The sequence below is a fragment of the Ranitomeya imitator genome, chromosome 7 (genome assembly GCF_032444005.1).
Source record: "Ranitomeya imitator isolate aRanImi1 chromosome 7, aRanImi1.pri, whole genome shotgun sequence".
NCBI lineage: Eukaryota > Metazoa > Chordata > Amphibia > Anura > Dendrobatidae > Ranitomeya > Ranitomeya imitator.
This window is the reverse complement of record NC_091288.1, coordinates 37,089,347-37,107,215: the sequence shown is the minus strand read 5'-3', so window position 1 is coordinate 37,107,215 and position 17,869 is coordinate 37,089,347. Positions and strand designations below refer to the sequence as shown.

General features: G+C 39.0%; 1 protein-coding gene across 1 annotated transcript in view; it reads left to right on the top strand.

Annotated features, from left to right (window-relative positions):
• The window catches only part of LOC138644540 (sodium channel protein type 2 subunit alpha-like), a 219,239-nt gene that overhangs the window by 71,047 nt on the left and 130,323 nt on the right, over positions 1–17,869 (top strand). The window contains exons 3-5 of the mRNA XM_069733064.1: positions 8,430–8,548; positions 14,488–14,577; positions 14,668–14,796. Coding sequence (XP_069589165.1) covers positions 8,430–8,548; positions 14,488–14,577; positions 14,668–14,796 — 338 coding nt within the window. The remainder of the gene's footprint in view (positions 1–8,429; positions 8,549–14,487; positions 14,578–14,667; positions 14,797–17,869) is intronic.

The window sequence follows — 17,869 nt, the reverse complement described above, 5'->3', positions numbered from 1 at the left end:
CATGGCTGCCACGACCAATCAGCAACGGGCACAGTCCGGAAGAAAATGGCCGCTCCTTACTCCCCGCAGTCAGTGCCTGTCGCCCACATACTCACTTCCGGTCACCGCTAACACAGGGTTAATGCCGGCGGTAACAGACCGCGTTATGCCGCGGGTAACGCACTTCGTTACCGCCGCTATTAACCCTGTGTGTCCCCAACTTTTTACTATTGACGCTGCCTATGCGGCATCAATAGTAAAAAATGTAATGTAAAAAATAATTTAAAAAAAAAACCTGCTATACTCAACCTCCGTAGTCCGCCAAGCCGCACGCGCCTGCCGCCATCTTCCGTTGCAGGTTCCGGTGGCAAAGATGGTATGGGAGAAGGACCTGCCATGACATCACGGTCATGTGACCGCGACGTCATCACAGGCCCTGCGCGCCAGCGCGAGAAGGACCTGCCATGACGTCACGGTCATGTGACCGCGACATCATCACAGGTCCTGCGCTCATACCAACCCTGGGACCGGAAGCTGCCGTGGACTACAACGGGCCCTCGGAAAGGTGAGTATATGTTTATTTTTTTATTTTTTTAAACTGTGACAAACCTGGCTGGGCAATATACTACGTAGCTGGGCAATATAGTACATGACTGGCCAATATACTACGTGGCTCTGTGCTGTATACTACGTCGCTGTGCAATATACTACGTGGCTGCGCAATATACTATGTCACTAGACAATATACTACATAACTGGGCAATATACTACGTGGCTGGGCAATATACTACATCACTGGGCAACATACTACGTGGCTGGGCAATATACTACGTGGCTGGGCAATATACTACGTGGCTGGGCAATATACTACGTGAATGGGCAATATACTATGTGGCTGGGCAATATACTACGTAACTGGGCAATATACTATGTGGCTGGGCAATGTACTACGTGACTGGGCAATATACTACATGGCTGGGCAATATACTACGTGGCTGGGCAATATACTACGTGACTGGGCAATATACTATGTGGTTGGGCAATATACTACGTAACTGGGCAATATACTATGTGGCTGGGCAATATACTACGTGACTGGGCAATATACTACGTGACTGAGCAATATACTATGTGGCTGGGCAATATACTACGTGACTGGGCAATATACTACGTGACTGTGCAATATACTACGTGGCTGGGCAATATACTACGTGACTGGGCAATATACTACGTGACTGAGCAATATACTATGTGGCTGGGCAATATACTACGTCACTGGGCAACATACTACGTGGCTGGGCAATATACTACGTGGCTGGGCAATATACTACGTGAATGGGCAATATACTATGTGGTTGGGCAATATACTACGTAACTGTGCAATATACTATGTGGCTGGGCAATATACTACGTGACTGGGCAATATACTATGTGGGCTGTGCAATATACTACGTGGCTGGGCAATATACTACGTGCCTGGGCAATATACAACGTGACTGAGCAATATACTACGTGGCTGGGCAATATACTACGTGGTTGGGCAATATACTACGTCGCTGGGAAATATACTACATCGCTGGGCAATATACTACGTGGCTGGGCAATATACTACGTGACTGTGCAATATACTACGTGGCTGGGCAATATACTACGTGGCTGGGCAATATACTGCGTGGGCTGTGCAATATACTACGTGGCTGGGCAATATACTGCGTGGCTGGGCAATATGCTACGTGGACATGCATATTCTAGAAAACCCGATGCGTTAGAATCAGGCCACCATCTAGTAACTAATAATTGCCCATTATATTCTACTAGACTGCCTACTAGAGACAGGCGGCCATGTTATATTTAACCAAAAGGCAAGGCGGCCATGTTATACATCCCATAGAGACTGACAACCATGTTATACATCCCCTAGAGACAGAAAGCCATGTGATATATCACCTAGAGACAAGTGACCATGTTATTCATCCCATAGAGACAGGAAGCCATATGATATTTAACCTAAAGGCAGGTGGCCATGTGATATATCACCTAGAGACAGATGGCTATGTTATACATCTCCTAGAGACTGACAGCCATGTTATACATCATCTGGAGATGAAACCATAATATATTACCCTAGAGACAGGAAGCCATGTGATATATCACCTAGAGACAGGTGACCATGTTATAGATCACTTAGAGACAGGCAGCCATCTTATACATCACATAGAGACAGTCAGCCATGTTGTGCATCACCTAGAGACAAGAAGCCATTTGTACATCAATTAGAGAGAGGAAGCCATGTCAAGTATCACCTAGAGAAAGGAAGCCATGTTATATATTACCCAGAGACACACCGCCATGTTATACATCACCTAAAGACAGGCTGCAATTTTATATATCACCAAGAGACAGGTGGCCATGCTACATATCATCTAGAGACAGGTACCCATGTTATATATAACCTAATGACAGGCAGCCATGTTATACATCACTTAGAGACAGGAATCAATGTTATACATCCCCTAGAGACATGCAGCCATGTGATATATCACCTAGAAACAGGCAGCCATGTTGGGCATCACCTAATGACAGTAAGCCATGTAATATATCACAGAGACATGAAGCCATGATAAATATCACTTAAAGACAGGAAGCCATGCAAAATATCACCAAGAGACACAACACCATGTTATACATCACCTAGAGACAAGATGCCATATTATACATCACTTCGAGAAAGGAAGCCATGTTGTATATCACCATGAGACAGGAAACTATGTTATATATCATCTGGAGAAAGGAAGCCATATGTTATATATAATTTAGTGACAGAAAGCCATGTTATACTTCATGTAGGGATAAGCACCCGTGTTATCAGAGATAAGTTAATCAATTTGCAGGCCCCTTACAAACCTCCTACTGCCTGTTAGCATCCTTGTCTCCCATTTTGGTTAGCAGCCTGACACAACACTATCATTGCAGATTAACACGCACATGACATCATGTCAGGCTGTCTAATCCAATAGAAGACGCATAGAGAAAAGGAAGCTGAATCAGCTATATATTCAAATGGTATGACTTTATTATAACAACACAACCACTAAAAATCACATACTAAAACAAAGGGGAAGAAGGGACAAAGATACCCCACATATCCAGATAGCAGAGGTAGGTATAATCCAGAACATATGCAAAGTTTTATATCAAATTGTACTGAAGCTCAAAAATAATATAAATAAGTATATCGAGGTATACTTATGGTATACAGTATATCTAAGTATGCATATTGTTGTGGTCTGATAGACAATTATATCCCCATGTGGGATAATCTAGAAACCACAGAAGTTTGTAATAATCTACAGATAACCTTCACAGCTTAGGCATATAACACTGGCATGTATCTGAAATAACCCATTAAGTAGTCAAAGAGTATATTTAAACCTTAGTATTTAGCATGGACAGCTATTTGGATGGAGAAAACCATTCCCAAGGTTAACATATGGTAAGGTAATCAGAGTATATCTCAATAAGTTAGGACACACATCACAACAATACTCATCTGTATAACCTGGGTAGAGTGAGAGAAGGTTCCCCAATGTACATTTTGCATTAGCACAGTGGGGAAAATAAGTATTTGATAGACTGCCGAATTTGCAAGTTTTCCCACCTACAAAGAATGGATAGGTCTGTAATTTTTATTGTAGGAACACTTCACATGTGAGATACAGAGTCGTAAAAAAAAATCCAGAAAATAATTTTGTATGGTTTTTGCATAATCAGGGTTGCCACTAGGAATTTCAGGGCCCCATTCTGGCAAAATTCCCCACTTTTTCCCTTTTTTGTACACTACACAGCTGAATACAGATGTGCACCAACCATTAATATAAAATTAGTTGTTATGCAACTCACCTATCCAAATATAAATTATAATCCACCACTGTGCCGCCACTAACTACAAATGGCCACTTTCCCCACCTAATAAATATATAAATTAATTAGCACATGTACTTTTTCCCTCAATTCATTCACTGCATCCTCAATGCCCCCCAATATGTACCTCCCACTCCCCCGATTCAATATATTTACATGCCTCTAATGCCCTAATTTATTATCATGTATTCTCTCTCTCCCACTCTCTATTCATTATCAGCTGTTCTCCCCCACATTCAATACATCATTTACTCCCCCACTCTCCAAGTTCATCATTATCTGCTCTCCCCACCCCCCACCTTCAATTCATAATTTGCTCTCCCCACCTCCCACCTTCAATTCAGTTGCTGTCCCCATCCCTCACTTCATCATTTGCTGTCCCCCGATCTCCCCCCACTTCATTATTTGCAGTCCTCCTCCCTTCATCATTTGCAGTCCCCCATACCCCTCACTTCATCATTTCCAGTCCCCCTCACCCCTCCACTTCATCATTTGCAGTCCACCTCCCCCACTTCATTATTTGCAGTCCTCCCTTCATCATTTGCAGTCCCCAATACCCCTTCACTTCATCATTTGCAATCCCCTATCCCCCTCACTTCTTCATTTGGTGTCCCCCTTCCCCCTCACTTCGTCATTTCCAGTCCCCCTCACCCCCCACTTCATCATTTGCAGTCCTCCTCCCTTTGTCATTTGCAGTCTCCCATACCCCTTCACTTCATCATTTGCAGTCCCCTATCCCCCTCACTTCTTCATTTGCAGTCCCCCTCCCCCCTCGCTTCATCATTTCCAGTCCCCCTCACCCACTTCATCATTTGCAGTCCCTGTCATGATATGTACTTTTGCCCTGTCCTGTATTTGAATAATACGCCATTTGATGTATGTAACTGTTCTCTGGTTTCTATTAGCTGTAATTTATGTATTTTCTTGGCTGGGAGTTCACCTGTAACAATGTCTCCTTCCCCCAATACTTGCAGCCCTAAGCTCTAATGTAATTAAGCTTTGTCAACATCACTAGTGGAGGAATAGCCATTCTTCCTCACAGCAGGTGGCTAGTCAAATGTACATACTACATAGACTGCCTGGAGCCCACCAGTCTAGAATCTTCTGGTGGACCCAACCATTGAATAGAAGGTGTAACCCCTACCCCCTTCATGGGCGGATCCCAGGAGCTCAGACAATCCATTCTTATTTTGAGATCAGATGTGAGTTGATCCTTGAAGGAGAAGGAGTGGGGATTCTTAGCTGAGGCAAGACCCCATGTCCATCTGTGACTGCGGAAGCGAATGGGGCGAGACTTGAGCTGAGGACATATCTCGTCGCTCGTGGGATTGTTTTAGGATCCCTTGGACTCGTGTGGACTATTGCTTTGTTAGCTGGCACAAGGATTATCGGGAGGTGCCCCCGAACCTGTTCCATTGGACTAATTGTGGACTCTGTAGATCTACCTGCATGTGTTGTTCCAGCGTTCTTGATAATAAATCTGTTGAATCATCCCTCGGCCTGTTGTCCCTTCTTGCTCTGCCGTACACCCCGTCACAGTCCCCCTTCAGACACACTTCATCATGTGCAGTCCCCATGTCTATGTCGCTGTGGTATGGCGCATGTATCGCGCTCTGGCATAGCGCTGCTTCCATCCATCTCAAGTCTCCCCCAGACGACAGTCAGTTTTGATGAAGGTCTAAACAGACTGAAACATTATATTATGGATTGCCAATACTTTTTCACACGTCTATACATTTTCTGATTGCCATGTTTGTTGCTACTATTGCACTACGGGTTGGACCCCTACTTGGGCACCTGAATCACTTACCAGGAGTGCCGTATATTCCTTTTCTGCATAGTGTGTTACTAACGGTAATGTTTGAGACTGTGCTCCCAGCTCTCTTCAGGTCATTGACCAGGTCCTCCCGTGTAGTTCTGGGCTAATTCCTTACCTTTCTCAGAATCATCCTCACCCCTCGGAGCGAGATCTTGCATGGACCCTCAGACTGAGGGTAATTGACACTCATCTTGTGTTTTTTCCATTTTCTAATAATTGTGCCAACAGTTGTTGCCTTCTCAGCTTTCTCGCCAAGCTGCTTGTCTATTGACCTGTATCTCATCCCACCCTCGTGTCCTTAGACAGCTCTTTGGTCTTGGCCCTGGTGGAGAGGTTGGAGTGTGATTGTGTGGACAGGTGTCTTTTATACAGGTAAAAAGTTCAAACAGGTGCCATTAAGACAGGTAATGACTAATGAGTGCAGAGTAGGAGGCTTCTTAAGGAAAAACTAACAGGTCTGTGATTGCCAGAATTGTTGCTGGTCGGTAGATGATCAGATACTTTTTTCATATGATAAAATGCAATTTAAGTATTTAAAAGTCATACAATGTGATTTTCTGGTTTTTATTTTTAGATTCTGTCACGGGTGAAGTGTCCCTACGATAAAAGTTACAGAACTCTCTATTCTTTGTAGGTGGGAAAACTTGCTAAATCGGCAGTGTATCAAATACTTATTTCCCCCACTGTATATATGCTGCGCTATTGTGTACTGCATAAAACACACACCTGTTGCAGACTTTGTACTCTATTGGCTTCTTTGCATTTAATGGCTCTGTCAGGGTTCCTTCTGCATCTTATTTTTCTGATCTCCAGACAGAATTCACTGAAGGAGACAGCAGAGAAGGCTCAAGCATGGTGCGAAAAGAGTCTAATTATTATCATGAAAGGGAGAAGCTTGAAGGTTTCCAAAACAGCATTTAATGCTGGTTGTACGCAATTTACCTTTTTTTTCAACCATTTAAAGCAAACTTTTGGCCCCTTAAGAAAACTTTACATAAGTGGAAAAATGACAATTCCCACCTGGCTTCAGATAAGTCATACCTCCTTAGAAGCTTAGGTGTTCCCTTGTTAGTTCCCTAGAAAAGTCTATATATACGTTAAATGTCTCCACCTGATATACTGTACGTAGTACCTCCTATTGTAGCTTATTGGCCAAGTTAACCTCAGCAAAATGTTGGAGATACCAATTGACCACTTGGAACAGTCATTCATACGTTTTCAGCATGTTGGGTACTCCAGAAATTACTTCTAGCACAAGATTCTTGATGTTATGGAAAGTTTGTGGAAAAATTTACATCGTTAGAATTTCTTTCTTTGGAATTGTAGATGACGTCCCTGTTACTGTTGCTAATTTTGAATCCTGCATTGAGCAGGGGGTTGGACCAGATGACCCAGGAGGTCCTTTCCAACTCTACCATTCTATGATTCTATGATTCTAATTACAGGAAAGATAAATATCTTGGTACCGTGTTAGCCAGTAGATAGAAAAATATTTAGAATTGAGAGTCCTCAGTGGTTGATACCTTTTAATGGCTAACTGAAAAGATGGTAACAAATTGAAAGCTTTCGAGACTACACAGGTCTCTTCATCAAGAGACCTGTGTAGTCTCGAAAGCTTGCAATTTGTTACCATGTTTTCAGTTAGCCATTAAAAGGTATCAACCACTGAGGACTCTCAATTCTAAATATTTTTTTATGATTCTAATTGAAATTTGTAAACCTATTCTTATACAATTCAAAAAATGTATCTATCTCGTCTGGGGCATTTATGTCTTGTCCAGAAGATAGGCAATCAATGTCTGATATATGCAGGTCCCATGGGTAAGACCCAGATGTATCTCAAGAATGGGAATATAAAGGTATTGAAGTTCCCAAATTTCCCAATTTCTTACATGACAATTTTTTCAACTCCAATACAAGCAAACTTGAAGAACCTTGAATACGCGGCCAGCCGGCCACCTCTCCATTACAGACAATATGCAATGTGGCCCCAGACTAGAGATGGATAAATCCTGTTCTTGAGATGTCTAAAAGACACCCTTAAAATCTTCACCCACTTTTACAGCAATATTTTTTTTTTTGCTAGGATGCATTGCAAATAAAAAATAAAGCAAATTTGAAATGTCCTGAAGTTTTGTGTGTACAGTTTCTATGCAGTATTCCGTGTCTCCATGGTTACAATATACAAACAATCCCTATATAGTCTGATCCTACTTTCCTATTTCCATCCATCTTCTTACTAATGTACATTCACAAGGTTAACGAAAAATAAACAGCTGTCTTCTTCTTCTTTACCTGTTAATATACTTTTGTAACGTCTTGTATAACATTTCATATTTTCAGCTACCGTCCATCATGGTTCAACTTTTACAAGTTTTTGCATTATTTTAATCCTTTTCTAAAGAGCACAAAAAATAAATGTTCTAAAATAATAAAATAAATTCTATTTGCATCCCCTGCCAATTCAGTGCAGATGCGCCAGTTGCTTTCCGCTGGTCTGTCAGTGATGTTGTTCTGTACTACCGTGTGACCACTGCAGCCAATCACTGTCCTCACTCAGTAGTCACATGCCGTAGTCACTGACATCAATGATCAGTGCTGAGATGAGTACTATTTTTTATCTTATGATATTTGCTGCTCACTTTGTTGCTTGATTTTTTTTACTTCTGTAACCCTAAAACTAACACATTTCTGTTTCCTTTCTGTCTAGACCTTTATAGTATTGAATAGAGGGAAGACACTCTTCCGCTTTAGTGCCACGTCTGCCTTGTACATTTTAACTCCCTTCAACCCCGTTAGAAGATATTCAATAAAGATTTTGGTACATTCATATCCTTTACTAATTATTGCAATTCATTCATGATTCTGAAAATGTAACTATGTAACTATAAGGTTTTTGGCATTCAAGGCTTGTTCACACATAGCTTATGTTTTGCATTATTTTACATAATGGCAAAAATGAATGAGATTTTTAAAATCTCATTTACATGGTGCAGTTTCTTTCAGTGTTTGTTGCAGCTTTTTGCCATTGAGATCAAATTTGCTTTGCACCAAGAAAGCATAAAAGGTCTGCAAAACAAATTTAATTTTCTGGCAATAACCTTAGTTTTTTGTGCAGAATAAAATAGCTATGTGTGAACATACCCTATGGCTTGATTCACACATAAAGCTTTCGATGTAGTTTGTATGTCTAACTAGTATTGCAAATCAACCTTTTTAAAGAAAGGTTGGTTTCATCCTAGACAACCCATTTAAATGGGTTGCCCACCTTTGGGGACAATTGTTTTTTCTTACTAAAATACATGTAATTGTACCTAAAAAATATTTTTTGCAATTGGGCCTCATTACAAATTTAGCACTGTTCGTTTCCTACAGCCTTGGCGATGCACTGTGCATTGCTGGCTGCAGAATGAGATAAATGAGCATCTGTCAGTCAGCCCACGATGATGGTCGAACAGGAGAGTTTGTTACTTTTTTAGCTTTCGTTTTCTGAGCTCCTCTCAGCTGAACTATAACCACAGACTACATCAAAGTAGCAAAAGACCTGTAAAAAGCCAAAATGTCCAACATTTTTAATGAAACCCATTTGTAAAAATTATTTATAGCTCCAATTATATGCATTTAAGTAACAAAAAATGTCTCTAGAGGTAGACTGGACAAACCCTTTAAAGTTTTGCTCTTAAACGATATTACACAATGTTTGTTTCAATAAATACTTGTATTCCACTTGAAATATTCTAGACACTGTACATTATGTTGTTCCTCTTTTATCCCTTCTGGAAATGTACTCATGAATTTGACAACTGGGTGTTACCATTCTCCCTTGTCTAAGGGTTGAGTCACTCTCCTACCAGGACCGTCAACTTTTCATACATTCCAGGAGTTTTCGAGGAATGGCAGGATGACTGAAAAATCTTCTTTAAAATATATTCTACCACTTTTTTGACTAGTGACAAATATGAAATAAATAATTTGAATCAAAATGTAAAAAACAAAAGAAAGAATTAGTGAAAATGTGTAGAATAATACTGGACAAAGGCTCAAGGAGGCAAAACATCGGTGAACATATCACCATGGTTTAGTGCTGCCTAAATTTCTTGATTTATTTATAAAATTGTAAAAACATTTTCTACTCTGATATTGTACAATTTCAATACAGTTTTTCAAAAGAAGTTGGTATAAAATATTCTATTTTATATACCGTAGCTTTTAGGTTACCTTTTTGTTGTGGTTATCTACTCTTTCTTTATTCTTTATTTTTTTTCTTTATTTTGTCTACTCTTCCTTTTTTGTCCATTTTTAATATGTAGTCATTATTGTTATGTGGTTGGAAATGGCAAGCCAGCTAATATGTATTTGTCCTCTCCATACAATTTGACCTAATGATCTTGAAAAACTATTTCCATTAGATGTCTGCCTAACTAAGCCGCAGTAACTAGCTGATAAATGTCCTGATTCATAAGTAACCAGTACTATAAATCTTTCCGCTAATACATTAATATACCAAATCTAATATAATAAAAAATTACTTATTGTTTAAATCAGGTTTCATTGCCAGAATTATTATAATTACTATTATTATTGTCATTATTATTACTCTTATTATTATGATTGTTATTATTATTGTTGTTCTTATGATTACTATTATTATTATCCATTTTGGCCCTTTTTATTTTTCATATCATGATCTTTATTAAATATACAAGATTAGCAATCTTTTAGTTTTCACGTTGTCCACTGGAGCTTTTTTTAGACTCCTACTTCCTGTTCTTTCAGGAAGAGTTTTCAGCAGGCTCCTTATCATCAGAGGCAGCATTAAAATGACAAGTAACACCTCTATACACTGCTGATAACACAGGATCAATCAATCACAATAGGTGACATCTCAGCTCCTCTTGCTCCTTTTCCCTTATAATGATATTTGCATATTCTCATTAGATGCTTCAATACAAAAGACAGGGTCAGGGTCTGACTGTTGCTAATAATATGCATGTGTTGTTTCCTGAAACAACAAGAAGTTAGAGTATAAAAAAAGCACCAATGGCCAGTGGGAAAATAGTAAGATATTACACTTTTAGTTTTAATACATATTGACATATGGCAATAAAAAAAATTGGCAAAAATTATATCTATATATCTATAACATATTCCTGTTGAATAGAAGGCCAGTTATGGCTAAGAAAAAATCTACAGACTGCAATTTATAATATATGTGTAAATTTGCATCAAAAAGTTTTTTTGCAAGGTCAAATACTTTTTGCATTCAAATATATCACTTTCCTGTTTTTGGTCACGGTTCATAGAATTCATATTCTAAAGTCAACTCAGGAAACTCATTAGAGTTTACATCACTTAAAGCATGAGAAGATGCCTGCTGAATGGAATATTTCAATTTTTACTTCTACATTTGCATAAATTATCGCACCTTTATGTTATGTACAAAAATTATTTTTTAACCCATTTCCAACATCAGGTGAAGTTGTATGCCGATGTTGGACACCCTCCCTTTGATACGGGCTCCGGCGGTGAGCCCACATATTTCCCGGGACATGTCAGCTCTTTTGAACAACTGACATGTGCCTGCAATAGCCGCGGGTGGAATCACGATCCTCCCTCGGCTATTAACTAGTTAAATGGCACTGTCAAACACTGACAGCGGCATTTAAATAGCGCTTCTGGCAGTCGTGACGGAAGTACGCCCACCGGTGATCGCATTATAAAACTATAAAAGTTCAAATCACTCCCCTTTCGCCCCATTCTTAATAAAACAATAGAAATAAAATCAAACCTACACATATTTGGTGTCGCCACGTTCAGAATCACCCGATCTATCAATAAAAAAAAGGATTAACCTGATCGCTAAACGGCGTAGCGAGAAAAAAATCAAAATGCCAAAATTACGTTTTTTTTGGTCGCCGCAACATTGCGTTAAAATGCAATAACGGACAATCAAAAGATCGTATCTGCAGCAGAATGGTATCATTAAAGTTTCCATTTGTCTTGCCCACGGAATATAAGGGACATTTACGTATGCAGTCTCGCCCTGTCATCACTGATTGGGCTTTGCTAGACACACACCCAGATATTAATTTATTCATACCACAATGCTGCGTTCTCTCTATTCTCCTATGCTGATATTTGATATTTTGATGGCTGAGAACTGAATCCTCCTTTTTCTTACAGCTGATTATCTGCCCAAAATCTAATTGATTTTTTTTTTCAATCACGGAAAGCTGTTGTTTTAAATCATTTATATTCGTTATCATCACTTGAATTTCACAAAAATAAAATACTTGTCTAGCCAGTTTTGAATTAAAAGTGTGACCTATTTTAGAGCCATTGACATTTTTTTTTATTGCAAATTGCAAGATAATAAGTAGATCTGGAGTGGCTGTGTTCTCCATCCTGAGTTCACTGGGGGTGTTACCTTTCCAAAAACCACAGTTTGGGAAACTCTAAATTACCGGAACAAATTTGCATTTGAAATAGTTGACGTGAGGCTTTTTTTATTGTTCTATTTTTACTGCCGTCTTATTTGCGGACTTACGGTATATTTATATAATTTCCCAAAAATTCTATTGCCACGTACATTATTCGGACAAAATCCGGACACCTTCACACTACAGGAGCTTTTATGACCTCCCATACTAAATCCATAGCCAATAATATGGAGTCGGCCCCTTTGCAGCTATAACGGCTTCCACTCTTCTGGAAAAGATTTCTACAAAATTTTGGAGGTATCCGTGGACATTTTTGTTCATTTTTCCAGAAAAGCATTTGTGGGATAAGCCACTTATGTTGGATGAGAGGCTGGGTTCACAATCTCCATTGTAGTTCATCCTAAAGGTGTTGGCTGGGGTTGAAGTCGGGAATCTGGTCTTGCAGCTGGTCATGTTCTTCCACACCGTACTCCCCCATCCCCAACCATGCCTTTATGGACCTTGTGCACTGGTCGCAGTCATAGGGAAAAGGAAAAGGACCTTCCTCTAACTGTTCCCATAAATTTGTAAGCTACTATTGTCCAAAATGTCCTTTATATTAAATAAATTAAAATTTCCCATCAAAGGAAAGAACCAAGGCAGACCCCTGAAAAAGAAGCCCACCATTACTCCTCCTTTACCAAACTTTACAGCTGGCTCAATGCAGTCAGGCAGGTAATGTTCTCCTGGTATTTGCCAAACTAAGACTCGAACATCAGATGTCAACCAGAGTAGCATGATCCATCACTCCACTGCTGCAGAGTCCAGCTTTACACCACTCCTCCAATACTTGACATTGTGCTTGGTGATGTAAGTCGTACACCCAGCTGCTTGGTCATAAAGCTTCTTGAGCCCAGTTTTTGTAGTGATGTTAAGGGTAGAGGAGGTTTGGACGCTGTATTGTTGGAGTCAGCAAAATGTTGCTGACTTTTCGGCCCTCTGCTCCTCAGCACTCAGTGACCCTACTCTGTAACTTCACATGGTCTCAAATTCGTGGCTGAGTTGCTGCAGTTCCTTCCACTTCTCAATAATATCACTCACAGGTAATGGGGGAATATTTACAAGGGAAGACATTTCTTGAACCCCACTTGTTCCAATGGTGGCTCCAGTGAAAGGAGCATGGTGGTATCAGTGAGCTCTTCAGAATGACCCAAGTTTTCATATATTTAGAAACTCCATGGTGAAGGGTTTGACTTTACACCTGAGGCAATGGGACGGAATGCAAAATGTGAATTCAATGATTGTGACGCATGTCTCAATACTTTTGTTAATATGCTGTATGTTACTATGGTTCTTAGCTGATGTATGTTTCATATATTATGTATTATAGTTATCATTACATATTATTTTAATCTAGTTTTAATTTTACTAATCAATCACTCATATGATTGTAAGGTTCTTGGTTTACAAAATGATTTGTGATACGTATAGAGTAATGAAGCAAAAGATTAATATTCTACTGTTCTTTTTAGCTCTGAGAGTTCGCACTGAATTTTTTTCATGATTTTTTTTATTTGTAGCAGATCTAAAATCCTTCCCCAAAATTCTTTAAAAATTTTCACAGTTCATTTTTATGAGAAATGCACTTTGTTTTTCTTATCAGGAGGTTTTTTTTTTACTTTTTCTTTCCTGCAGAGGTTTTGAGAATGCCTGGTAGAAAAAATAAAGTTCCTGTCACTTCTTTGAGGAAGATCCTACAGGAAACCTCTCCAAACTAGGCACTGTCTAAGGGTACGTGTCCACGTTCAGGATTGCATCAGGATTTGGTCAGGATTTTACGCAGTTAAAATCCTGACCAAATCTGCACCTGAGGTCACTGGCAGGTCACCTGCGTTGTCCTTGCGTTGTTTCTGCAATGTAAGGACATGCTGCGTTCTTAAAATACGCGCCGTGTGTGCGTTTTTGCGGGTATGCCACATGCGTCTTTTAATGCATAGTGGAGACGGGATTTCATGAAATCTCCTCCACTATGCTGTCACATCTGGACGCTGCGTTTTTGACGCTGCGGCCCAACGCAGCGTCAAAAACGCAGCGTTTCCTGAACGTGGAAACATACCCTAATGACAAGGCTGCAAAAACAGTGCTTCAGGGAAAAAAAAATTCTAAAACTTTTTTAAGTACATACAATGTTTTTAGGCTGATTCCTTCTGTAACCTGATTTAAAAAGTGCCAGAAAATGCTGTCCTGTAATTTATTTGAACTTTTTGTTAAATCGCTTCTGGAATAATACATGCAAGTAACCTAATAACCAAGAAGATAAGTCTGTACTTTTCCTTAACTCTTGCTTACATTATTCAGCATGCTCATAATGTGCACTATTTTGACCAACTGTGTGTTCATGACCATGAGTAATCCCCCGGAGTGGACCAAGAATGTAGAGTAAGTGATAAACTTCAAAAAAGACCATTATTATCATGGTCGTACAATATTTTGTAACCCATCATGAGATGATGTTATTGTGAACTACAGATATACCTTCACTGGGATTTACACCTTTGAATCTCTAATAAAAATTCTGGCAAGAGGTTTTTGCTTAGAAGGTTTCACTTTTCTGCGGGACCCATGGAACTGGCTTGACTTCAGCGTCATTGTCATGGCGTAAGTATCTCATTTATTTTAAGATTGTGCTTAATATTATATACCCGGTTTAGGTATGCCACTGTTTTTTTAGATTAGCTTAGTAGTCCTTAAAATATAAATACCAGTTGATGGTTTTCCCCACTTTGGACAATCCCTACTGTTTGAAGGGTTCCATGACAATAAGCCGATCTTAAAGTTTCCTCTACTTGGATCCCCAGTGATTATCAGGATTTTGCAATTATTCTCAATAGTAAATGTTAATTTCCCTGGAGCGGCAAATAAAACATTACATCGGGAAACTGTTTATGTGATACAGGACAGGGCTTACAAAAGAAGAGTTGCTTTTGCCACACCCGGCCAAGAGATGAGTCTCCTAAAAATAAGACCCCTCTATATTAACTTACATACCCTATTAGGGTCTATATTAATGCCTTCTAAACTAAACAACCCTTTAATGAGTTAATTATGTTGATGTGCATCCACAATCTTCTATACATTTCAAATAGTATAAGAGTCATTGGTGAATTCATTCATTTATTTGTCAGTAAATCTGCTTCTATGATATCAAGCTCATTTATTTAAAAGAACTGGGGCATCCAAATTGATGAACAAAGCTAAAAAATATAACATCTATATGATCTTGAGAGTTAACTGACTGCAATGTATTTGTGAATAATCAACTCTTTTCCAACAACCAGGAACAAAAAAGCAGCTTTGCGTAAATAGAGCTAAATTTTATTTTTTTCTTCTTTTTTTTTTGTTTGAAGCACCCAAAATGGTGGTTTTTTTTAATATCTATTAGGCAAAAAAAATAATACTCTAAAATTTGGGGTCATTCATAACATTTAAATAAACAACAATTTGATCAACTAATTTAACCACTTTTATCATACCCTAATCTGTTTTTAAAGAAGCAGTCCTTTCATTTTTTTTCCATCGCCTCGCAAGATCGTCTGTCACACTATGCATTTCTTTAATATACAGTACGGTGAAGTTACATCCATGTGGTTCAATCTTTACTTCACTTTAGTGTCCATTCTGATTCCAAGATTTCCGTCTGCTTTTTTCCCCATCTATGTTCTGCTGTTAATCCTCACCCTGTGATGGTCTTCGGTAAGGTAGGAGGGACTCAAACTGTCCCTGGAACTGGGACCCTAACTATCCCTGTGCCAGGGGTACTCTTGGAGGTAGAGAGGCCTGAGTCTCTGACTTTGCTATGCTCCTGTTAGACCCTAATCTGTCCCCTCCCCTACCCCATGAGGCATGGGGCAGAAATGTAATGTAAATAAGACACAAATACAAAACAAGGATAACAGAAAGTCTTTATCATACAAAAGCACTAGCCAACAATATTGATGAGGATAGGGACAGGGAGGAATAAACTAAATGGGAACAGGGACGAGGAGTTAAACACACAACATTCTACAGCAAACCATAGAACACTTCTACAACAACTCTACTCTAACCACTATAGCACACAGCACAGGTAGAAGAATCTTTCACCGCCAGGGACAAGGTCTGACCAGTTTAAATAGGAAGAAGTAATGACCACATCAGAAACGGCTAAAATCGAGCTGCATCTTTCTGATCAGCATAGAAAGGGTCGTTAACCTCTTCAGCACCAGAAGAAGCAAAATCCATTTAATATGGGACACAAATCAATGACACCATCTCTAAAGAAGACTTGCGATTCATTACCCAATATGATCATCTAACTCCAAGTCTTCCAGGGTGATGTGACACTCTCATGACAGAAGCATCAGCACAGAATCACAGGGGCAGAAAAACTTGCATCATCTCTGCCCGCTGTGATAATATTGTGATTATTCTTCCCTTTATATTCTCCTAAATAGACAAATATATTATAAGTACACTCATAAACAGACTTAGAGGCTAAACTGTGATCTCCTACATTATAAATGTAGCAGTAATCATCATTAACTGTGATAGAGCTTTCTGTCTTTTCTCTGGGGAAAACTTGTGTGAAACAGTCCATGCAAAATCATTTCTCCAAAAAGATAAAAATGGGACATGGCACCTCTTAGTACAATAAATCTTTTACAAAGTTGAGTTATAGGTAGATTGGTGCTGTATGTGTTCTCTTTCTGGAGTTATGCCATTACGGGCACAACTGTGATAAAGGCTTGTAGAACTATGGTTTATCAGTGTCTTCAACTTTCTTAAGCAATGATCATCAAACAATAATGCAGGATATGCACCAATAAAGCAGAAAATGCAGATCATGATTACTGCTGATAATGACCGTCCAGAGAATGTAAGATGTTACCAAGGTTCATTAATTGTTAAAATATTTAGGTTGCTCGTTTTGATATCCAATTGGCATCTTTATCAAGCTATGTATGGTAAAAGTGCCTATGCATGTGATATCCCACTAATTATCTCACATACTTGGATGATGAAGACACCAATTTATTTACAAAACATGTATGCTCAATATTTTACCAATAATGGAACCTCATCTGTGTCTTGTATTCTGTCGACAGTCATTATCAGCAGCGCCCATGTCCTACATTTTCTGCTTTTTTGTTGTATTTCATGAGAGAGGAAGTTCTGGTGGCTGATATGGTGGCCATCTTCAGAGAACAGAGAGCCATGTATTTCCCAGAGAATCACCATGAGATCATATGACCTAACTGAAGAGCTAAGGAGCATAATTACGTACATTGAAGGACTAGGGATAGGATGAATTTTAAAAAAAATCATTGGACTGCTACTTTAATTTTGGATAGTATTTTTAGTTGGCTCATTGTACTGTATAATGGAAAACAGATTGCAAAAATTCATCTAGGTTGATCTTTAAATTCAACAGGTAATGGATAATTAATTTTACAATTTCCTGTTGAAAATGTTGTTAAAAGTATTTTAAGAGGCTGCAAATGTTGTTGTCCTTTGTGGCTTATCTTAATATGGGATACCATAAATATTCTACACTTGTATCTGGCTTTCTTCCCAGACAATCTGGAACCTGCTATACAGCAGTTCTACTAGGAAATGTGCTAGATCTTTGTGAAGAAAATACATTTTGACATTTTCATTATTTAGAAACTTTGAACCAATCATTAGTTGTTTT